This window comes from Mus caroli, chromosome 14 (genome assembly GCF_900094665.2).
Source record: "Mus caroli chromosome 14, CAROLI_EIJ_v1.1, whole genome shotgun sequence".
NCBI lineage: Eukaryota > Metazoa > Chordata > Mammalia > Rodentia > Muridae > Mus > Mus caroli.
This window is the reverse complement of record NC_034583.1, coordinates 18,811,050-18,835,312: the sequence shown is the minus strand read 5'-3', so window position 1 is coordinate 18,835,312 and position 24,263 is coordinate 18,811,050. Positions and strand designations below refer to the sequence as shown.

Genomic DNA, 24,263 nt, shown 5'->3' with positions numbered 1-24,263 from the left:
ATTTTATAATACCCCTGATATTTGGGCTGAAATCCCAGGGATATGAAGAACTCAGTGCTAATTGTGTAATGGCATCACAAGTCAGTGAATCAGGCTCTAAGCATAGAGGTGTCTGTGACTTCTAGAAAAGGGGAACGTTTTCCTTTTAATTTTGGCCTTTTTTGTATCAACAATTACGATCTGAGGGAGGAGGAGGCAAGAGTCAAGCAGGAGATGAGGCTTTGAGGGCGGGGGCACCGTTGGCAGCAATAATCTAAGGACTAAGTGAAGTGGTTCTGAGGGCAAAGGAGGTGAAGAAAAAGGTAAGAGATTTGGGGGTAAAGGTTTGATGGAGGGTGGTTCTAAGGAAAGAGAGGGTTCTGGGCACAAATTGGAATGTCTGGAGGTAGAGACAGAAGGGATGAGACAGGATAGGAGGGAAAACAGATGAGAGCATTCTGGCATTTGAGGAAAGTCTTCCTGAGCTGAGAATTAGGAATTTCAGCACAGGGCTCTAGAGGGTTCAGTGGTTAAAAGCACTCACAGCTTGTCTTAGGGTTTCTGTTGTGATAAAACACTATGATCAAAGCAACTTGGAGAGAGAGGAAGGGTTTATTCCAGCTGACAACTTGTAGCTCATCATAGAGGGAAATCAGGGCACGAACACCAGACAGAAAACTGGAGGCAGGGACTGATGCAGAAGCTGTGAAGGAAAAGGAAAAATGAATTTGGTTGTATTAGCAAGGAGGTAAAGAACATCACAGATCGGATGTTCATTAAAACATAAAACTGTTTACTGTTCGTAGTAAAAAGTAAACAGTAATATATTTGGAAATTGCATGTAACTTGCCTATGCATAAGAGACCTGTGGCAGTAGATTAGAGGATGTGGCCACAAAGAAGAGGCCAAATGATTCATGACAGTGATGGCTACTTCAGGCAGAACTGAGAAGACTGTCTGGTAGATGCTCTTTGTCTGTGTTAGCAGTTTTTGTGTATAATCAGTCACTGAAAACAAATATTGACTAAACTGTACTAAATTCTTTAAATTTAATATACATTTCCAGATGATAGTCGTATTACTTTGTATTACCATATTGATAATACGGTTGTAATTGTTCAACATATTATATCCCTAAAGCTATAATTATTGTTGTAATAGTTTTATTGATATAATTTGATATATTAATAGAACTATATTATATAACTATATAGTAACATTTATTATACTATACAATATATTATATAACATTATTAGCATATAATAAAATATAAATATATAAAACTATTTTATATAACTATATAATAAAACTATTAATATATCACATATTCCAATTTTGCTTATAAGACTCAGTGAGTTTTGGTAGATGTATACAGTCACTGTAAGCGCTACTCTTAAGACCATTATATAATTTGTTTTTGTCTGCCTATATGGGTTTATGTCAGTTTAGTAAACTAACCCATTTGTTGAATCCATCAATGATATGGTAGTTTAAGAATAGAGAAATCAAAACTTGACATTTTTTCTATACAAGGCACATAGTCTGTACAATTGGCAATATGTGGGAAGTTTGTCTATCAAAGCCTTCAGTAGGAAAAGGAGTGAGAAGCAATATTATGCATTCTATACAGAGAGACTGCTGTGATTTTATCAAAAGGTATTGGAGATGGAAAGATAAACAACTGTATGAAAGCTGTCCTGGAGAGCCTCGTATGTGAGTCAGAGCGACTTATAGAGGGAGAATGGGAGAGGAGCTCTCAAGTGTCAGCAGCCTTGACATGGGAAGAGTGCATAGCATGGTCTAAAGTACGCATCAGGGGCTTCCAAGTCTCATGACGTGTGGGTGGGAGATAGTTGGAGAGAGGAATTAAGAATAAGGACTAGGTTTTAAAAGGCAGTAGACTAGGTGTGATATCAGCAAAGTAGGACAAACGTGTCATTTTCTCTCCTCTTACTATTTCTGTACATTGGGCAGTTGACTTTTCATTGTCTGTCAAGGAATTGAAAGTTTTTCTAAGGTAGTACATACTATCACTAAACCACTAGATGTATTTACCTTTTAAGGAATTATTACTTTTATGAATGAAATACAAATTTAGATATGAGACCCACCAAGCTTCATATTTTTAAACAACTATTCTATTTGTTTTAACCAGTTACCCATGGGTGTATTGTTTCCACAATAAAACTTTTTCTACCAGATGGTATGGAAGCCCGACTTCGTTCAGAGTGAGTATAATTTAGTGCTGTGAAGTTTTGGATTAATTATCTTGGTTGGTAATATTCAGAGTGATGACATGCTGTTAATCTACAAGATTATTAAAAAGTATATATAGTACCTTTTGACATCCTTCAGTTTTAATTACTTTTTTATATTATTTGAAAATCTCGTAAATAATAATGTATCAGAGATAAAGGTTGTTTTGTTTCCGAGTTTAATTTTACAATGTATATTTGAATGGATAATTAGTTGCTTTTTGCAATATTTAGGATATGTTAGTTACTGTGTTCCTTTTGATATACATTTAATATAGAACATTTTACACTGTGATTGCCTGTGGTGTTAATGTAGGTGTTATTATGTTCTAGAACTTGAAGATGTCAATATAGTTAGTAATTTTTTAATGGGAGTTAAAAAATAATCTCCCCAAAGTTGTATTTTATGTTTTAAATGAAGCAATATCAAGTCCTACTATGAAATCTAGAGTGTAAACTATAAACATAAGTATATCCTGTGCTTTTTACAGATTATCACTGTGAGGTATGGAAAGGGCTGGGAAGTATTTAAATATTAATGCTTATTTCTTTTAATTTTACAAGGACCTTTACTATACTAGATGCTTGTTTCCCTCCTTCAAAAGAGCTTCCCGTCATTACAGTTTATATTTTACTAGTGGTTTGCATGACTTTGACTGTGCCAAAATGTCTAGAGTTTAAGGGAAAGCTGAGCAGGAAAAAGGTAAAGCAGAGTCCGTTCCTTTACTTCCTGTGGCTGTGATAGTCTCCTGGCCGCCAGCTTAGGACCTACTATAGTTTTTTTTTCATTTTGTTTTGTTTTTCTTTCTGTAATTTTATGGCCAAATGATGCATGGCAGAGATTGTAAAATTTATTTTAATTACAGTTTATTAAAATGTAATTACAGTTTATTAAGTTGCAGTAAAGTTCAAGAACTTAACATAGTGGAAGCCTAATTTATGGGTCAAGGAGTAAACTTTCAGTCATAGAATAATTAGTCAATCCAGCAATGATACACAGCTTTTTAAAGACTAGTGTTTGTAGTTGATATGAAATGTAGTTAATATGAGATTATTTTTGATAGAGCTAAAAGCTTTGAGCAGTCATGTATGTCTTTTGTGTTGTTAGGTTCCATCTAATAAAATATGTGGGCCTTATCTTTGTGTGTGCATGTTTGTGTATGTGCGCATGTGTGTGCACATGTGTGCACACCTGGGCGCCATGGCTTGTGCGGCAGTCAGAGGACAACCTTGCTGTTGCTGTTTGCCTTTCAGCTTCTTTAAGGCATGGTTTTGTCAATGTCCTTCAATAGTTACAATTTTTACCTGTTTCTCATTTAGTGACTATATGTTTATGTTTATATGCATGTCTCTTGCCTGCATATGGAGGGCTAGGGCATGATCCTTAGGAGCTGTGTGCTTTGTGTTTTGAGACAGGGTCTCATTGGAAAGGGCCAGTGAGCCTCACAGATCTGCCTGTCTTCCCCTCCCCAGTACCGAGGTATAGGTGTGCTATAACGCCTGACCTTTTACAAGGTTCTGGGGATGCTTGAGCAGTGGGGGCTTTACCTGCTAAAGAGTCTTCCTAGCCTCTGTTTAAAGGGCTATTAATATTAATAGCTGAATACATGCCAAGGCTACTATGTAAATCGTGTATAGTGTGTTTAAGATCTACAGTAGGTAGTTCTGACTGTTTCTTAGTTTTTGTTATATTTTATAATTCTCTACAACAAGAAATAGAAATTGCTTATAGCTTTACAAACTTAGCACTAAATAATAATTTGCTTTCTAACATTTCCTTGTTATACTCTTTGTATATACAAGAATTTTTTCAACAATTCAAACAGCACACTCAAACCCCATATAGTTTCTGTAAAAAACAAATATATGTTATGTGACTTTTTTTTTTTTAAGCTTTTTGGGGTTTTTTGTTTGTTTGTTTCTAGTTAACCAGATTTTATGAGGAAAGAGAATTACTTCTTATGTCACTATTTTAAAAGATTTTAAAAGATCTATTTGTTTCATTTAGGGTTTTTGTGTTAATGTCTCTGTATATGTACATATCAACAGAAAAAAGGGATGTATACAAAAATGGTTATCTCTGCATTCTAGGACTGCATAATTCTAGTTTAGTTTTTTATACTTCCCATATATTCCATATCTAACATATATTGCCTGTGCAGTCAAGAAACATTAAGTCATGTTTAAGAAGTCTATTTGAGTTTTATAGAGCGAAGGAGAATACCTGTAGTTACAACTTTTTAAAAACCTTCACTAGGGAGTAAGTTCCTTAGGGCCTTGTGATAGACTCTGTGGATGCAGGGGGTAAATTGATTATAATTCCTAAGACACAGAAATGTTATCAAATAAATACGGTAAAAGATTTATGCATATTCAGTGAAGTCTTAGTAAGATATCCTGGTGTGCAGAAAATGTGTGCTGGTGCTTAACTTTCCACCGTATATGCCATACCAGGTCAGTTTCTAGCATTCACACGTGCTTTACCAATCAGCCTTCCAGCTGGTTGTCGCTTCCTTGTTTTCTGAGACATAGAGTGTAGGAGGTGCAAGTGGCATTCCTCTATCTGCCTTCAAGACACAGGTCATCTTACAGGGCTTTGTAAAGTGGGCCTGGCTTCCTTAGTTGCCCCTTAGTTATGAGAATAGAAGGTGGCAGTTGGTTGGTTACTTTTGCATTGTTAAAGCCACTTGTTTTCATCAGCACATTTAACTGGTGAGGCCACTTCATGGGGACGGAATGTGAGCCTGTCTTGATTAGTTACTTAGCTGGTGAGCAGGGCCGGTGTGGTCTAGTTAGTAGGCTTTCTGAGCCCCTATGCTTAATGGCTGCTCTTTTCTGTATCAGGCCCCAACAGGGATGTTGTTGTGTTTCCTCCACTGAGTTTAGTTTCATCCACACACGTCTGTCACTGACAGTGAAGCTTGTCACTGTCTTACAGCTTAAGTTGTTCTTCACTAGAGCACTTTGAAAATCATAACCTTGTTCTCCGATGGAACGCTACTTATTTAATTTTTAAAATTTATATGTTACAAATTAAAAATGCATGATTTAAAAGATACTTCAATGTGTTGAAATGCTTTTAAAAAAGGGAGTTATCATAGCACTCAAATAGTGGGTTCCCAAAAGATGCTGAATACATTCTAGGACTGAAATTTATTTTAAGAATTATGAGTAAAAAGCAGATTATAGATGTATTACTTGGTTTTTAAAAATGTCTTAAGCTAATTGCCAGTCTTCTAATTACATGAGAGCAAATGCATGAATTTTGTGACAAGATACTCTGGTGCTCTGGTGCCATTTCCTCTGTTTTCAGGAAATGAGATAAAAATTCTAAACTTTACTTTGCAGTGTCATCCATGCTCCATTACCGAGTCCTGTAGACAAAGTAAGTTGTGGTTGGTTTCCAAATGCTGGGGATGATTTCATTGACATTTATATTTAATATGTCTTACCTAAAAAAGTTACTTCTATTTTTGTAATGAAGTAAATATGGGTATATAGTTAATATAACCTTCACTGTCTGGAGAATTTGGAATGAATGTTTATTTGGACAGAGCTTTTGTAGCCTGACTGAGTAGAGTAAACGTACTTGGTCATGTGCCTAGCCAGAGGAAGGTGGGATTAACTGTTACCTTCTACTGAAGTACAGGTCTGTCTAGGAATCCCCAAGCTTTCTATCCAAAAGGTGCACTCACTATTTACCCATATAGCAAAGGAGCTCTGAACTACAGGGATTATTCTTTTAGTGCCATTGATACCAGTTTTGGCACTACTCGATTAGAAATTGCAGTAATTGATTGATTGCTACAGTATTTTTTTGTTTGTGAGTAATTGTGCATTGAAACTATAGGTATCATAACAATGTGATCAAAGAGCAAAACCATACAGCTTTTTTCTATTTGACATCACATTTGCATTTGACATTGTCCTTCATTTTCTTTTTTAGTGAAGCAATTCTGTATTCGATGGTCTTGAAAAGCCCCTGTTGGGGCTACTTCTAGTAGATTTGGGTTCTAAAGCAGTTAGGCTGATTTGTAGGTTTTGAACATTATTATTTTCTGTCTTGTTAAAATTTATATACAATAATAAAATTTTTCATTGTCTTTGGTTATTGGACAAAATGGTAGAATCTTTTCTTTATTTAAATTTCTGTTTTTTAGTGAGTAAAGAGAGATTTCATATTTTCCTCCAACTTGACATGTACTTCCAAGTAATATTTTGAAGATTTTTATTTCAAAGTGAATTGTGACATATTAATGAAGTAATTAGGAATGAATTTTAAAGAAGGACCATATGACGATTGATTAGGAGTTATTTCTGAGTTATGAAAAGACAATACTTTTGTGCTATAAGTTCGTGATTTAACTTACAAAGTTTCATGAGTAACACTTGCTTCATCGTCCTGCTATAAAACAGACGTGAGCAGTGTGATATCATTGTGCATTCTGGACATATAGCAGAAATATTTTGAGAACTAATTTACACAATAATTGAGAATTAAGAGACTAGGTCAATTAAAAATCTGTTATCTGCATATTTAGGAAAATATATGTTTCATGGAATTAGCTTTTAATTCTTCAAGTGCATTTTATTTTCTGTGCATTCTCCCTGTAAGTGGCGATGAGCACAACTTGCAGGAGTTGCTTCTCTCCTTCTCCCATGCGGATATTGGGGATTGTCCTAGTTAGGGTTACTAATGCTGTGATGATAAACATCATGACCAAAAGCAACCTGGGGAGGGAAGGGTTTCTTTGGCTTACATTTCCACATCACTGTTTATCATGAAAGGAAGTCAGGACAAGAGCTCAGACAAGGTGGGAACCTAGCGTAGGAGCTGATACAGAGGGATGCTGCTTACTGGCATGCTACCCATGGCTTGCTTGGTTTGCTTTCTTACACAACCCGGGACCACTAGCCCAGGGATGGCACCAACCATCCCTGATTGGCTGAGTCCTTCCCCATCAATCACTAAGAATATGCCCTACAGGCTTTCCTGCGTAGCCTGATCTTATGGAGTCATTTTCTTAATTGAGGTTCCTTCCTCTCAGATGACTTAATCTGTTCAAGTTGACATGCAGCTATCTAGCACAGGATCAAACTGAAGTTCAGGCTTGATAGCAGGCAGCTTTACCTGCTGAGCCATCTTGTTGGCTCCTAATGGCCCTTTTAATATACTGTTTTCTGTGGTTAGTGACATTGTGTTTTATTTCTAGGTTGCTGCTAACACTCCAAGTATGTACTCTCAGGAACTATTCCAACTTTCTCAGTATCTACAGGTAAAAGTAAACCTTGGAAATTCTTAGCCTTTAAGAGAAACTTAGATTTTATTTTGCCAGTTTATAAATATAGAATAAAAAATATTGGCTGGAAACATGTACAGAGGAAATAATTTCTTAAGGAAGAATGAAGGTTTAAAAATAGATCTTGTGAAGAAAAAGGAGTCAAGATTGCTAAGTCTAGAGAAGATAAGCTTATGTGCAAGAGGACATTTTTTTTTTCTTCCAGTACAAGGGGATTCAGAAGTGATTTTTGAGTAAAAGTAAACTTGTCCAGGTTTTGGCTGTGAGGTAGGAGCACATAATTGTATAGTCTGTATTATATGCCCTCCTCCGCTGTAGTACTTCACCTGTGTTGGCTCCTTTGGTCTGTGTGACAGCCCTGACTGTCGTGTAAAGAATGTAGATGTCTCATGCTTGTTTTTCCATGTGTAGTAACTAAGGGACAGGGAAATTTAAGAATTCACACAGCATCCATCACACATGCAGAGCGATTTACCCTACTCTGCGTTTAGAGTGGCTTGACAGTTAGACCCCAGAACCCCATTTGAATTGTGTTTCAGAATCCAGAGCACAGAGCAGCCACTTGGAAGGGCCCCTTGAACACTTAATTCTTTATTTAAAGAGACACAAGCAACTCTAAAAACAGAGAAGTGTTTTTTTGCTTTTTGTTTTGTTTAACTTATTTGCGCAGGCTTTGGGTGGTAGTTTTACAGTGTGGATGGTTTAAAGAAAACTTGGTATGGAAGTTTAGGGATTGGGGTTTTTTGGTCTTGATCTTGGTTTTTCTGCTCAGTGCTTTGACTTTCAGTGAATAGTTTTATTTGTGTTGGCTTTGTCTTCTCTTTAAAATCATGGAGTCAACATCAGTGACCCTCTGTCCTTTTGCTAGTTGGGCAGTTGAGGACATGTGCATCTGTGTAAAAGTACGGAAATAACTAACATAGTAATGAGATTGTATTTCCCATCAAGCACAATGGAGAGCCACATAGAAAGTGGCCTGACCCATTTGCTCATCAGTTAAGTAGTTAAGAGCAAAGGCTCAAGTCTCCATAGATTTGATCCCTGGCATTAACATCTGATCTTCTAAGAGTTTGTTTGTTTGTTTGTTTGCCTTTTGGACAAACAAACAAACAAACAAACAAAAACAGCCTTTGGACTTTATTCTCCTCATGTAGGCAACTGATAAGCAGTAGCACACTTCTTTCTCCACATTATAAAGGATATATGATTTAATATTAATAAAGCACTTACAATGGTGCCCACAACATAAAACAATGATATGAAGGTCATTAATCATTTCTTATTAAATAGGAAGATATTTTAGTTTTTATGGGTTTTTCTTGAGCTGTAGGAGAAAATGTTAAGATGTGTTTACACTTCATTTTTCACACATGAAATACATAGATTAAATGATGGGCCACATTCTGTGTGCTGTGGGTGCTTTTTATCCTTACGAGACCCTCATGCTTAACTTGTCATCCTAACCTCTCACCTTTGCTGTTAGTTCTTTGAATGTCCACTTACTTTTGCTAACTCTTTGTGGGGAACTGTCCCACTTCCTCTTTTTCTTCTTATATAATCCTTCCTGAATTGATGAGACTCTAATGTAAATTGTGAACCCTTTCAAAAGAAGCTGAGATAGATGCCTTTTATACTTAGATCTAAAAGACCATTTACAGAAGTGCTACACTTGTTGACTTTGGTTCAGAATTAACGACTAATGGGATGGAATTTTTAAAAGGATGTAATGACACCATCTAGTGGAGGTAGATTCTAAAACTGTGGTTGGCTGGCAGCTTTGTTCTTTTTTTTTTTTTTAGGTATTTTCCTCATTTACATTTCCAATGCTATCCAAAAAGTCCCCAATACACCCCCTCCCCACTCCCCTCCCCACCCACTCCCACTTCTTGGCCCTGGCATTCCCCTGTACTGGGGCATATAAAGTTTGCAAGTCCAGTGGGCCTCTCTTTCCAGTGATGGCCGACTAGGCCATCTTTTGATACATATGCAGCTAGAGTCAAGAGCTCTCGGGTACTGGTTANTACATATGCAGCTAGAGTCAAGAGCTCTCGGGTACTGGTTAGTTCATATTGTTGTTCCACCTATAGGGTTGCAGATCCCTTTAGCTCCCTGGGTACTTTCTCTAGCTCCTCCATTGGGGGCCCTGTGATCCATCTAACAGCTGACTGTGAGAATCCACTTCTGTGTTTGCTAGGCCCCCGGCGGCAGCTTTGTTCTTAAGTAAAACATTTTGTATCTGCTACTTCCTGAATATTAGGAATGTTTCAAGAACTTAAAATAAAATATGGTAAATAGTGGTTTTAATGTGGATTCTCCCATGGTGTTTTTATTAGATTGCTCAGTCTACATTAAAGTATGTTTAAGTATATATTAGGCCAGATTTTCCCTAGCCATTGTTTATCAAGGATGTGGAGAACAATAAATTAATGTTTTAAACTTAAGTGCTCTATTTAAAGCAAAGGTGGCTCCAAGATAGACTGTTATGAGTGTCCTTTGGGTACTGGCAGGATCGGCAGAGGATGAAGGTGTGCCAAAGTCACACTGAGTGGTGTGAGCTTTTTACCTTCACAGCCTTCGAGGGGATGCTGCTAACAGCTCTCAGCTGTGAACCTCTGAGCACTCTTGTTCCTCCGTGTCCTCCACCATAGTCATGGATTCCTTTGACCCCCTTATTACATCAAGCTAATATTTAAAGGGCTCTACCTTCTGAATATTAACTACTGCTCTGTGAGGTAATCAGGGAGAGAGTCAGAACACTGGAAAATGCCATAAGCCATGAGCAGTTCTCTTTTAATACACATACATTTAAATAATACTTTAAAAAAAGAAACTGAAAGCTATTGCTAGTTTCGATGCCATGCTGGAGAGCTGCTGTATCTTTGATGTTGACCAGATTGTTTTGCCTTAGTTTGAAATACATTTGTTCTGAGATACGTAAATATTTCACAAACACATCTATGCATTTATTAAATATGGGCAGAAACAGAAACATTTGTTAATTTTTCTCATCTGCATCAAAAGGAAACAAATGAGTAAATAGTTTTCCATGCAGGGAAAAGTTAACATCCAAACGACCTATCACATCTGAATGTGTAGTCCAGAAGATGGGCTAAAACACTGAGACGCATCCAGGCTGCACTGTGAGACTGTATTCACAGCCTGAGTGTGGTTCTGCAGAGGTGTCGTGCTGCCAGTTCACTAGAATGTCTTTTGTGATTTATGTTAGGAGGCCTTACATCGGGAACAGATGTTGGAACAGAAGTTAGCCACCCTTCAGCGGCTACTAGCCATCACCCAAGAGGCTTCAGATACTAGTTGGCAGGTATTCCATTTTCTTAATAAATGTTTAAGAAGCTTTTAAACTGTTTAATAGGGTGGTTTTGTTTTGGGTTGTTTTGTTTTGTTTTGTTTGTTTTCGTATGTGTTGAATGAATTAGAACTAAGATTTTCTGGCGAACAAAAGTAAAGTTACTCCTTAACTAAAGAACAAAAGTGGAAACAGTATTTTATTTCTAATTATTTCTAATTTTTTCAACAGGCTTTAATAGATGAAGATAGACTCTTATCACGGTTAGAAGTTATGGGAAACCAGTTGCAGGCATGCTCCAAAGTAGGTATTTAATCTCAGGTACACAAAGAAGAATTCATGGTGTTTTCTGTAGTTTCAGGTCTCTGTTATTTCAGTTTATGTTAAAACATTTATATAGTCCACAATTCTTTCACATCTTTGTCGTGAAAAAATTCAAGCATACCTATAAGTAGGAAGAATTGAGTGATGCATGCCTGTGCTCAATTCTGATTTCTTTTTCTATTTCAATTGATTGATATTCATTGACGAGGTGATTTGCCTTCTGGAATGTGACTTGACTTTTGAGCGGGCGTGGTGGCGCACGCCTTTAATCCCAGCACTCGGGAGGCCAAGGCAGGCGGATTTCTGAGTTCGAGGACAGCCTGGTCTACAGAGTGAGTTCCAGGACGCCAGGGCTACACAGAGAAACCCTGTCTCCAAAAACCAAAAAAAAAAAAAAAAAAAAAAAAGAAAAAGAAAAAAAAAGAAAGAAGAGAAAGCAGGCGTTTTTCTGGTTCCTTGGCGTGAAGTAGTAGACAATTGGTCTGGTCGGAGGTCATGATACTTGTTCACCTGTCCGCTCACCATGGATGGTTTTGTTCTTCAGTCAAAGACATCATCGCGGATGGCTCTCCTTTTAAGATGTTACCATTCATTGATGACTCTTCACTAGGTTCATTATTTCATTAAGGATATTTAACATAGTAAAGCAATTCTGTCATTTCTTCATTTACTTCTTCAAAGAGAATTCTTCCTTCATGAACCATCTTATTACTCTGAAGTATATTTTTCTACAGAAAAAAAAAAAAAACCAACTCTCCCCAGTTATTTACTAGATTAAAACAGAATAAACTTTTTTTTTTTTTTTTTTTAAATCCAGCAGCAAATGACAATGTAGCGCTTTCTCTCTTGCTAAGAGTGAAGTACATTTTGGTGTGTTTAAGTCTATACTAGTAGTTATCTTTGTGGATGATCAAATCATTCTGAGTTTTCTGTGAGTAAATGCTTTGAGGTTGGCTCTCTGGCTCTCTCTCACCTGCTTTGATGGCTCCAGCCGCCTGCGAGCCCGGAGGCCCTGTGCTCACCTGCACAGTTTTTGTTCTAACCCTGGACTTTCCTTTTTCCTCACGAAGCTCTTACTGCTTCCGTTTGGGGCAAACAAAATTATGAGCAATGATTTTTGCTTATAACTGAAACTATGATAGCTTCTACAGAATATGAGTAATTTATCTTAGTATTTGAGATAAACTATTTGTCTTTAGGTCATTTCTATTGAAATTACTATAATTTCTGAAGTATAATTTACTACTACAACTTTGAAATACACATTTAGTTAATAGTATGCCAACATTTGTATTTGTGGGTACCGTAACGTATAATTTTGAGTATTTTAATGAGTTTCTTTCAAAGGATAAACAATTTTCACAGAAAAGTGACTTAGGTGTGATGTGAGTGTCTTTTATCCTAGAATCAAACAGAAGATAGTTTACGGAAGGAGCTGATTGCACTGCAGGAGGATAAACACAACTATGAAACCACAGCCAAAGAGTCCCTGAGGCGGGTTCTTCAGGAGAAAATCGAAGTGGTTAGAAAACTTTCCGAAGTTGAGGTATTTCACTTTTATTGCCATTGTTTTTAAAGATTTGTTTTACTTTTAAAATTATGTCTATGTGAAGTAAGTGTGGGTATTGTGTGCGAGTGAACGTGTCTGCAGAACGCCGAGGCCTCACATCCACTGGACCTGGAATTATAGGCAGTTTTGAGCCATCTGATGTGGATGCTGGGAACTGAGCTACCATTGCCTGGTCTGGAGTTAGATAGAGCAGGTTGGCCCCTGGACTACTTTTGTCTTCCAAGTGGTGGAATTAAAGACTTGCTGGCACCATGTCTGGTGGGAATTGATCTTTTGTCACATAATTGATGATGGTCACATAAGGCTGAGACTTTACTACTTCAGCCATCCTCTAGAGCAGTGGCTCTCAGCCTTCCCAGTGCTCAGGCCTTTAATACAGCTCCTCACGTGTGCTGACCTGACGCCCAACCATAAGGTTATTTTTGTTGCTACTCTGTAACTGTAGTTTTGCTACTGTTAATCCCAGTGTGAGTACCCATATTTTTGGATGGTCTTAGGCACCCTATGAGGTCGTTCTACCCACAGAAGTTAATACCTACTGCCTTAGGGCGGCACTTTATCTTAGGCTTTACAAGTTATTATTGTCCGGGTTCTATGAACATCAAAGTGTGACTCTTCTGACTGAGGATCTAGCTCAGTGGGCATGTGCTTAGCATGTGTGAGGACAGGGATAATGATTCTTCTGACTGAGGATCTAGCTCAGTGGGCATGTGCTTAGCATGTGTGAGGACAGGGATAATGAGTAGTTTGGATTACGGTCTCATTCTGTAACACATGCTTTATGTTCATTGATGTTTGATTACTCTGACATACACACACAGTTTCAGGTGTCTTTCTGTTTTCACATTAGATGAACTGTTATATGGTTTTATTCTTACTTTAAGGATTGTTGATGTAGAGGTGAGTGCGATAGAGTGTACTTATAATCATCGCACTTGGGTGTCGAAGGCAGGAGATTCACAGGAGATTAGGCTAGCCTGTACTTCATAGTGAACTTGAAGCCAACTTGAATAACATAATATTGTTAAGAGTTATGTTTTTTAAACGTAGCTCTTAGTTGTGTTTTAGTATATATGTTGCTGAAATTATGTTGTCTTTTAAATCAGCTTTTTATAAATTTAATCCAAATGTTGATGTAGACTAGTTCAGAACTACACTTTTTACAAATTGAATTTATGATAAATTTAAAATAAGTACCCATTTACTCTAACTGAATTCCCTGTGAACTTGACTTGCAGCGAAGTCTGAGTAATACTGAAGATGAATGTACCCACCTGAAAGAGATGAATGAGCGGACTCAGGAAGAATTAAGAGAATTAGCCAATAAATACAATGGAGCAGTTAATGAAATTAAAGATTTGTCTGATAAATTAAAGGTATGTATAGTAGTTACTTTTGTATTGCTGTGATAGAATACCATGAACAAAATACTTTATAGAAAGAAGAGGTTACTTGGGCTTAGGGTTCCATCATGGCGAGGAAGTGTGGCAGCAGGCAGGTATGGCAGCTGAAGCTGGAAGCTTAAAGATCACTGGGAATGGCTTGAGCCTTTGAAACATCCAAGTCTATACCCTGTGACATATTCCTCCCACAAAGGCACACTTCTTAGACCTATCCAAACAGCGTTACCAACTGAGTACCAAGTATTCAGACATGTGACCTGTGAGGGACATTCTTAACCCAGCCATCACAGCTTCTATTTAAACTACTAGAAGCATGTTAAGCTAGTCACTAACAAGCTAATAGCTTAAAACGTTTATTAATCACTCAAGAGCTGGTGATGTAAAATTGGGTAAAATTAAAAAGTTGAAACTGATAGTGAAAATAGAAAATGTATTCTATTTAGCCTATCCTCTATTATTGTTGAAATTGAAAGCCTTTAAAGTAGACATACTTCTAGATGGAAACGTAGTCAGCACTTCATAACAGCAGGTGTAGTGTTTGCTTCAGCATCCCATAGACTAAGAAAAGAACAGCACTTTCTAATATACACTTGGAAGGAGATACAAATCAATATGCTATGAACTGATGAGATAGCTCAGTGTGGGCACTAAAACCAGTTATAGAATCCATGTTGGAGGAAGGAAAGTCCTCAGAGATGTCCTCGGACCTCCACTTGGGGGCCATGGTTGGTACCCATAACACTCATGTACATACACACACATATGTAGACACACAGACATGCAAGCGCACACAGTAATAATTAATTAATTAATTAATTATAAAAAGAGGATCAAAGCCATAGTGAGATGTCTCATAGGACAATACAAGCCTGATATCCTTGTTCACTCCCAGGAGCCCCATGGTGGAAGGAATGGACACCACAGAGTTGTGCTCTGATCTCCACATGAGCTACCCACGCATCATACACACACACACACATGCACATATTATAATAATAAAGTTTTTAAAAAGAATTAGCAAAATATAATATATAATCAGATGCTTTTAAAACCTCTTCACTTTTAGGTCATCTCAAGAGTTAGGGGCCAGCTGTTTGGTGCTGCAGTAAATTCAAAGGGAGCTTGGGATAACCTGCTTGAGCCATGCTTGGTCTCAGCCTGCAGCTGTGCCATTGATTCTGTTTCAGTTGCGATTCCTCTGGGACATTTTTAATAAGGGCATCAGACCATAGGATAATGTCTAGTTGGTCCTTTAAAGTCTTGTGACTGACTTGTTAAAAATCCATCTTAGTATTATCCATATCTATTGGCGGGTTATGAGGGGAAAGGAAGAGATTGTGGGGATAGGAAAGAAAATAGAATGTATGTACCATGAAAACAGAAAGGGCTGTGTGGGAAGAGAGACAGAAGCAGCTAGAGAGGCAGTGGTCATCCGGGCAGGCGGTGCAAATAAGAGTGAGTAATGGATAGACATGTATGTATGAAAAATGCCATAGTAAAGCAGTACTTGATGATATTAAACATTAATTAAACAAAAGAAAAATGATCCTGCCCTCAGTTGAGTGCCTACACGATAAGTATTTATCAGAGAAGATGGCATATAGCTCACTGAAGTTCTCAGAGAGGTCTGGCCAAGAGAAATGTTTTTGGAAAGGGTTTATACTATCATCTTTTTAATTAATAATTTTAAATTGGTGTTATATTTTAGAACTATCAAACAAATTGTAATAATAGTAAATTGGGGAATATATTTCCCACATAACACACATGGGGGATTTAACTTAGACTCTATCGCTTGTTTATCTCCTGTGTTTCCTTGTTTTCTTCTAAGTTTCCCTTCTCAGTGCTTTGTAGTAGTGAGCTCGGTGCAGATCACTCAAGTTCCACATCAAGTCTCTGTCTTTGTTTTCTGTAAAAAAATCAGCTTTATAAATATGTTCTGTAATTCTGAATATATTTCTCAGAAGTGTAAATGAATGAAGTCAGTTCTGGCTTTAGGCTAGCTAAAGCAAGATGAGGTTTTATGAGTTGACTGAAGATTCCTATGCAACAGGTAGCAGAGGGAAAACAAGAGGAAATCCAACAGAAGGGACAAGCTGAGAAGAAGGAATTACAGACGAAAATTGATGAAATGGAAGAAAAAGAACAAGAGCTCCAGGCAAAAATTGAAGCTTTGCAAGCTGATAACGACTTCACCAATGAAAGGCTGACAGCTCTGCAAGGTAAGCTGGTGAGACAGAAATTGGTTTTATTTGATTTTTGTTCTCTTTGTCTGTGAATACCTTTTTCTTGGACTATTTTTTACAGTACGGTTAGAACACCTGCAGGAGAAAACTCTTAAAGAATGCAGCAGCTTAGGTAGGTGTCACCTTATTTAAAGATGTCTTCATTAGCTGTTGACCTTGTTCCCAGTTCACATTGTTCACTTCTTACACTGTTTACTTCTTTCATTTGATATTTTACTTATCAAGCAAAAGTTATGTATTTAGAAATCTCCTTTATAGTACTCATGATTGCCACCAGTGGGCGCCATTGTTCAGACTTTGAGATAGATTTTTGCCCCTGAGATTTTAAGAAGCAGGAATCACATCCCCACTCCACCCTTACCCCACTCCCCAGTTCTTTGGAAGGTGTCTAAGCCTGAATTAGTAGAGAATGGCAGCTTGAACTCTTCTTATAAGTACAATGTTCTATACAAAGTCAGTGTAAGTAGAAATATAAAATGCTGTAGTTACATTTGAAGCCAATTTTAAAGTTAACAATTTCTTTGATCAGGCAATGATATCCTGTCTTAATCCTAGGGACACAAGTTGATGACTTCTTACCTAAAATAAATGGGAGCACAGAAAAAGGTAGCGTAAAAAAATATTTTTTCATGCTATCCTTCTGTTATTTAAGTAGGACAGAGAGCTAAATGCTTGATGAGTTTTAGTAACACACACACACACAACTGTTCTCATACCATTGAAATTCACCATTTAAAATCCAGCTTCTCTTTAGGCTCAGACACAGAGGTGATCTGTACTTAGATATCACTTGCTATGTGGAAATTGCAATGGCTCACGGGAGAAATGCTGCACCTTGTTAGCCGTGGCTTGGTTTGTAGCTCTTAACCTTCTGAGGAGCTTGTACTTCTGTGTTGTTCCATTACGATTGGCTTCTAGGTCTCCATGTGCAATGTGGGAACTTACTTAACCTCCCATTGGATACTTTCTTTATCTAAAAATTCTTTTTTATTTGCTTTTTCTTCTGGGTAGCAAGAGTTCTCAATCAACCAAAACTTAGAGCCAGTGTATTAGTGTTTGTTTATCTTTGTTGTCCTCCCTCCCTTCTCACCCCCCTCACCCCATGCAGTCTCACCATGCCACCATGGCTGCTTAGAACTATTTAAATCATGCTGGCCATGAACTCAGAGATCTGCTTGCCTCTGTCCTGCAAGTACTGGGATCAAAGACATGAGCCACCCTCCCAGTGCATGGATGCTTTTGAATTACTGACTTTGTAGTCTTTTAGTCCTTTAGTCGTAAGGTGTTTGTTCACTTAGGTCACTTGCCCCTTTCCTCTAAGAGTCATGGAGAACCATCTCTAGCTGTGTGCTGAGTACTCCACTGGCTATGTGGAGTACTAAGGGATTACAGTTATGTTCAGTGAATACTGATGTGCTTATCAGCTGATTTTAATATACAGAATTTAGAAGAAGGTATTAAGGTCAGAACTAGAATTTCTAAAGAAACCATATTCCAGGATCAGAGTATATCCTTAAGGAAAGCGGTCAGAGGGAAGAAGTGTTTCTTTTGATTTGTTTAAAAGAAAAAATGGATGAGCTGGAGATACAGCTTTTTATGTGTTTCCCAAGTTTATGCCTTGGATTCAAATCCAGCATTACAAAAAAGGAAAAAATAAGTTCTTATAGTAACTGCCAAATGGCCCAGATATTCGTGTAAACGTGAGCTGTACAGGCAAGATCTAATATTGCATATATTGTGCATTGTAGGATTCTTAAGAAAAAAAGTATTCATTGCTATTTGATTTGTCTGTGTAATTTATAAAATGCCTTAAGTTTTTTCAGGTTTGAGTTTTTGAGTTTCAATCTGAGAATTTTTAAAGGTATAGTTTATATTCATTTTACCAAAACTTTTAGTTGCTATGTATTAAACGTATTTAGCAAATTTTTGTTAAATGAGTTAATCTTCGTCTTCTAAGTACTCTTTTTTTCTTAAATGATTTTATGTTTTCCATTGTTATTTTGCTTGCTTCTTTTCCTTTCTGATTGTATACTTTTTAATTGAGTATTTCCTTGACTATGTGTCAATTGTCACATTTAATACAAGCTATGGACTTTTATTTTTTCAGTTAAGAATCTTTATATACATACAAAACCATCTTTTTTCTAGAGTTGTCAGATTGCTTTGTAAAATTTCTGCCCCCAAATTTAGATTAGTAGTCTGTTTTCCTATTGGAGAATAGTAATAGACTCCTTAGTTTAATGACTAGTGAATTTTAATTAGTTTAATCTTAAATGAATAAAATTTTTATATTGTTCCGGGGCACTCCTTGCTATAATGATTCCATCGTTAAAGCATCTGGTCTCTGTTGACAATGTGTTAAGTGCCATGAGAATGCTAGCAAAGATTTTGACAGTAAGGTCTTACATTTGCACAAACATCTCATTATGCTCCATTCTATTATAGAGTGAACTTTGTAGTAAGATAATTTACCTTTTAAAACATCACCAAGGTTCACAGCCAGAATTTTCATAAATTTTAAAGTTAACATTACCCTTTAAGTAGTAGAGAAAAATACCAAGTTTAGAAGCAAAAGAAAAAATATCAAGTGTCTAGAGATATTATAGTTCATATTTCTTCCAATGAACTCTTTTGAAATGACTTAAAGTTTCTAAAAGCACAGATTTTATACTGTAAGTTTTTGTCTCTTTATAAACAAGCATTATTTAAATATATTGGAGTATAGAATAGTGCCATCTAAAAGCAATATGTGAGAAATTTAAAAATGTCTAGTAACTACAGTAAAAGTTTAAAAAGAAACAAGTAAAACACATTTAAGTAGTAAATTTTATTTAACTAGCAATTTTAACAATGTTATTTAAATATGTAACCAATATTTAAAGGTTAAAAAGCCATTTCATATTAATTTTCCCTAGTAAGTGTTTGAAATCATCTTGTATTGATTTTAGGGTGCACATAGCTTGGTTAGAATGAGCTCTGTTTAAATGGCTTAGTGGCATTTGCAATTAATGGCTAGAGTAGCATAGGTGCAACATGAGTACAAGGGAAACTGGATTCTTAGGAAACGCATTTGCGTAAACTCTGCATTCTAGGTGGAATGGTTCTTTATGGTTCCATGTTTGGTTGGGTTTTTTCCCCACCATTTCTTTTACTTTAACCAATATTGCAGAGACTTGCTTTCCTTCCAGTAAGCATCTGATTCCTTTAGGATTACCAGTGATGGTAATATATTCTGTAGTTGTCTCAACTTAATTCCTAAGGGCCTGAATTCAAGTAATAGACTTTAAGTGTCATGTTTGAAATGCTTTATATAGACTACGAGAATGTTGTCTTATGTGCGTAAAGGTGCTTTTGTAGACATAGCACATATGCATTTGCCTTTTTACTTAAACAGTAGACTTTATCTAAACTAGTCTACTAAATAGTTTAGGGTCAGATTCAGATATTATAAATAGAGTACACAGGGTACTGGAGAGATGGCTCAGTGGTTCAGAGAATTTTCTGGCCTGCAGGGAGGACCCAGGTTTATCCCTATAACCCCCATAGCATCTCACAACCAGCAGTAACTCCAGCTCCAGGGGACCCGCCGTCCTTCTCTGACCCTTGTGGGTTCCTGCATGCAAAACTAGAATAAAGGATCTTTAGCTTAATGAGTAACAGTGGGTGTTGTGGCTACTGTTCTGTTGTGTGAAGAGACACCATGACCAAAGCAACTTAGGAAAAAAAACCCATTTAATTGGGGGCTTACAGTATCAGAGGGTGAGTCTCTATCATCATGATAGAAAGCACGGCATAGGTAGGCAGACACTGGTGCTGGAGAAGTACAGAGAGCTCACATCTGATCTGCAAGTTGCAGGCCAAGAAAGAGTGAGACAGGGCCCGGCTTGGGTTTTTAAACCCCAAAGTCAACCCCCCAATGACACACCTCCTTCAACAAGGCCACACCTCCTAATATTCCCAAGCAGTTCTACCAAATGGGGACCAAGCATTCAAATATATCAGCCTATGGAGGCCATTCTCATTCAAACCTCCCCAGTGATCCTCTGCTTTTAGTAAGAATTCCCAGGAATTGATAAATATTGGTTTGAAATTTGGTTTCATATCTGTCATAAAGTCCATTAGTTATGTTCAAGTTTGGTTTAAAATGAGTTTTAACAATTTTTGGTAAGCATACATAAAGATTTCTGACATTTTCGTCCATGTGTGCTCTTCCTTACCATCCCCTCTCCGCTGACTCCTTCTCTCCCCAAAGGTTCCTCTTTGCCTTATATCCAGTAAGTGGATTTAAGCTAGATTACATGCACGAGATGTAGTTACCTTTTTCCTCCCACTATCCTTTCTTGTTCTCTCTCCTTTTAGGCCACTTTCCTCCCTGTCCATATCCCTTCCTACTTCCCCCATCACGTATGTGACACATACATTTAAATCTAGATTTTACATATGAAAGAAGCTTGTGAAAGAGGGTCGGGCTTCTCTTGTTTAACATTTGATCATCAACATGGATACATTTTCTTGCAGATGATCAATAAAACTCTGTTCTCTCATGTACTACATTTTCTTTACCCGTCCAAACAAAATTTCACACTCAACATGATATTGCATAGTTTAAGTTTTGAAAGTGTTTAATTTAAAGTTTATGTAAAATGATTTTTTAATTTGAAATAATCTACTGAGGGTTGCTGTTTTTCTAGAATTAGCTCCAGTTGGCAAATTCTATTTGTCTAATTTATGGCATTCCAAATTTCTGTTCCAGTTAATTTTTAATTTTTTTATTTGGAACTGTGCTGTACTTCTCATTGATCTTTCTAAAACAAAAGCTGTACTAATCATTCTCCCCCTGTTTTATAACTGTAGCATGGGCCCTTTGGGTGTGTGTAACTAGGATCAAAGAAAAGGACACTTGAGAGGTTAAAAAGGCAGTCAACAGGATTGGTGTCACAACAGACAGTATGACAAAGGAGAGGCAGAGGCTGTGGGGTGGGGGTGGGGGCGGAGTGGAGAGTGAGCATGCTTCCCCAGTGCACCACTCCAGGGCTGAGGCCTCCAGACCTTCCAGTGGTCACCGTGAGTCCAGCCTTTTAGACCAAAGCTTCTGCAACCTCCTGTGTAGTCTTGAAAGGTAGGGATATGCTACTGACCAATGTTATCTGGACTCAGAAGTTAGCTCTTGGTCTGTCAGTGGAGTTAGACTATTGTAAGAAAAGGGCCGAAACTCTTTAACCACAATGTTAATTTTAAATTTTCTCTTTTTAAACTCTGTTTTGTTTTGTTTTGTTTTGTTTTAACAAAACTGGATTATTTAAGTAAGCAAAGCGGTGTAGAACATGAAATTTGGGTTAAGATAAATGATGTAATATAGTGGTTATGTATAATATAGATTAAGGACACCATTTGTAAAAAAAAAAAAAAGAATGTATAAAAACATCTACCTCACCAATTTCTTAAAAATTTACAGAAATTATTTTCCACAACTCCCCCAGCTTCTTAAACAGGACTTATATTATAGTCCAAGTTTCCTTGAAGCTCACTGTGTGTGTAGCCCATGTTGGGCTCAAACTCATGGCCTCATCCTCCTGCCTCATCCTCCTAAATGTTGGGAATTTAGGCGTATGCTACCATGCCTGGCTGATTTTAGGCATTCTTTTTTTTTTTTAAAGATTGATTTATTTTATTTATATGAGTACACTGTAGCTGTATAGGTGGTTGTGAGCCTTCAAGTGGTTGCTGGGAATTGAATTTTTAGGACCTCTGCTTGCTCTGGTCGGCCCCCCTTGCTCAGTCCCTGCTCACTCTGATTTATTTATTATTATGAATAAGTACACTGTTGCTGTCTTCAGACACACCAGAAGAGGGTGTCATATCCCATTATGGGTGGTTGTGAGCCACCATGTGGTTGCTGGGATTTGAACTCAGGATCTTCGGAAGAGCAGTTAGTGCTCTTACCCACTGAGCCATCTCACCAACCTGATTTTATGCATTCTAAAGTTTTTATATCTTAATTAAGATCAATATCTTGGAAGAGAGACTGTTAGTATATACACCCAAAATTCAGTAATAAAAACATAAAAATCCACTTTTAGAGTATTTGTAAACCTATTATGGAGAAAGGTACATATGAAAAGTAGGAAAAGCTTTTTATTTTGTTTATATTTTGAGCTCTTTGGATAAGAACTGCACCTTTAGAAGCTAGCTATTCAGAGTAAACTAGTGATTATATAAATTACAACTTTCAGTATTTAACTTGAAAATGTGTTAAAATATACTCTATTAGTTCTTTTCAATTGCCTATGTTAAAATAATTTAATTTTTTTTTACCTTTGCTGTTGTTTATTTCAAGACAGCAACAAACTATATCCTTAAAGGTCTTTCTTTCTTTATTAGAGCACTTGCTTTCAAAGAGTGGCGGGGACTGCACTTTTATTCATCAGTTCCTAGAGTGCCAGAGTGAGTACAGAGTATACTTCACATTGATTTTAATGAAATCAGGGGCTGAAGTTAAAAGGGCTGCAAGCATCTCAATGTACTTGTAGTAGTAAAACTGTCTTCAGGTATCAGCAAACCTGCTTGTTTCTCACTTTTGAGAAAAATATTCTTGCTCCATTTACCTATATGTATGGAGTGGAAACATTTCATTTCGGTGGCCCCTACACACACACACACACACACACATACACGAGGAAATTTCACACTTGCTAATTAAAAGCCATCCATCAGGGAATAACACAGACTACTGGGTTGTGAAGTACATGAACTTTCTCATTTAAAATGTGTATGTAGTTAGTTTTATGTGTGTATTTTGTCTGCTTGTTTTGCTTGTATGTATGTCTGTACACCATGTCTATGCATTGTCTTCTGAAACTAGAGTTTCAGAGAGCTATGAGCCATCATGGGGTGCTGGAAATCAAACACAGGCTCTGCAAGAGCAGCTAGTGCTTCTGACTGCTGAGCCATCTCTTCTGCTCACACCTAAACTTTCTATGTGTAGAGTACTATGTGTACCTAAAAGTGCCTATGTGGATACTTGAAGACGTAGTGACAGTGGCTTCTTTATTCAAGTTCTAGTTCTATCACAGATTGAATTTTGAGAGTTTTAAATACATTTCTCAGATTAAATGAAGTTATTAAAGCAAATAGTCATTAGGGGCACTCAGCTCCAAGATGGCCCTCAGCACAGTGCAAGCTTTTTATTTTAGGGAAGGGGTAGCAGTAAGTTGTCTTACACTCTGGTATTGCCTAATACTGGCAATTTCCCAGTGGGTGTCTTTAGGAATATTAAAGGTGGACTGGCTCTTGGTGATTTAGACCTCTTCTGAGTTCTAAACCAAATGTTGTGAATCCTTTTTATATAGCAGTTTAAATCCCTTAACAGAAAGCTGCAGCATTTTTCGTGTTGTTAGTGATGGTGAGTCACCGTGTACAGAAGAGTGCTTGCTTACATGCGTTGCTTTCTTGTCTTCAGGTACTCTCAAGCACTTTGCCTTTCCTCCCCTCTTGAAAAGAATGATTTCTATCCATGTCTTAGGCATATATATGTTTGCCTCACGCTTAAGCCCAGAGCCATTTCTGGTTAAAAGGGTCATACCTGGATTTAGAGCATACAGTTTCAGTGGGTCACCGTTACAACTTCCAAGAGCTGTATAGAAAACTATGTCATTGCATTAAATTGTTTTAAAAGAGCTGTTTCCCCCTTGGTTTTAGATACTGTAATAAAATTTAAAGCTATTTTTAAGGTTTTTTTTTTTTTTTTTTAATATATGTGACATTTTCCCAAACTCTTAATACTTGTGGACCATCTGATTAGTGCATCTCAATTATGGGAATTGGCACAGTGATTTCTGTGAGGGAAGATAATTTATATCCACTGATTAGCAAGAGGAC

General features: G+C 37.1%; 1 protein-coding gene across 10 annotated transcripts in view; it reads left to right on the top strand.

Moving 5' to 3' along the window:
* Nucleotides 1-1,389: 1,389 nt before the first annotated feature.
* Nucleotides 1,390-24,263, top strand: part of Slmap (sarcolemma associated protein) — a 62,674-nt gene continuing 39,800 nt past the window's right edge. Inside the window, exons 1-11 of one of the 10 annotated variants that reach the window (XM_021181374.2) lie at nucleotides 1,390-2,208; nucleotides 5,584-5,620; nucleotides 7,449-7,511; nucleotides 10,762-10,857; nucleotides 11,074-11,145; nucleotides 12,572-12,712; nucleotides 13,975-14,112; nucleotides 16,193-16,361; nucleotides 16,447-16,497; nucleotides 16,941-16,991; nucleotides 22,767-22,829. In XM_021181374.2, coding sequence (XP_021037033.1) covers nucleotides 2,186-2,208; nucleotides 5,584-5,620; nucleotides 7,449-7,511; nucleotides 10,762-10,857; nucleotides 11,074-11,145; nucleotides 12,572-12,712; nucleotides 13,975-14,112; nucleotides 16,193-16,361; nucleotides 16,447-16,497; nucleotides 16,941-16,991; nucleotides 22,767-22,829 — 904 coding nt within the window. In that variant the 5' untranslated portion in view covers nucleotides 1,390-2,185. The remainder of the gene's footprint in view (nucleotides 2,209-5,583; nucleotides 5,621-7,448; nucleotides 7,512-10,761; nucleotides 10,858-11,073; nucleotides 11,146-12,571; nucleotides 12,713-13,974; nucleotides 14,113-16,192; nucleotides 16,362-16,446; nucleotides 16,498-16,940; nucleotides 16,992-22,766; nucleotides 22,830-24,263) is intronic. The other 9 variants (XM_021181375.2, XM_021181381.2, XM_021181382.2 and 6 more) reach the window with 9 other exon arrangements.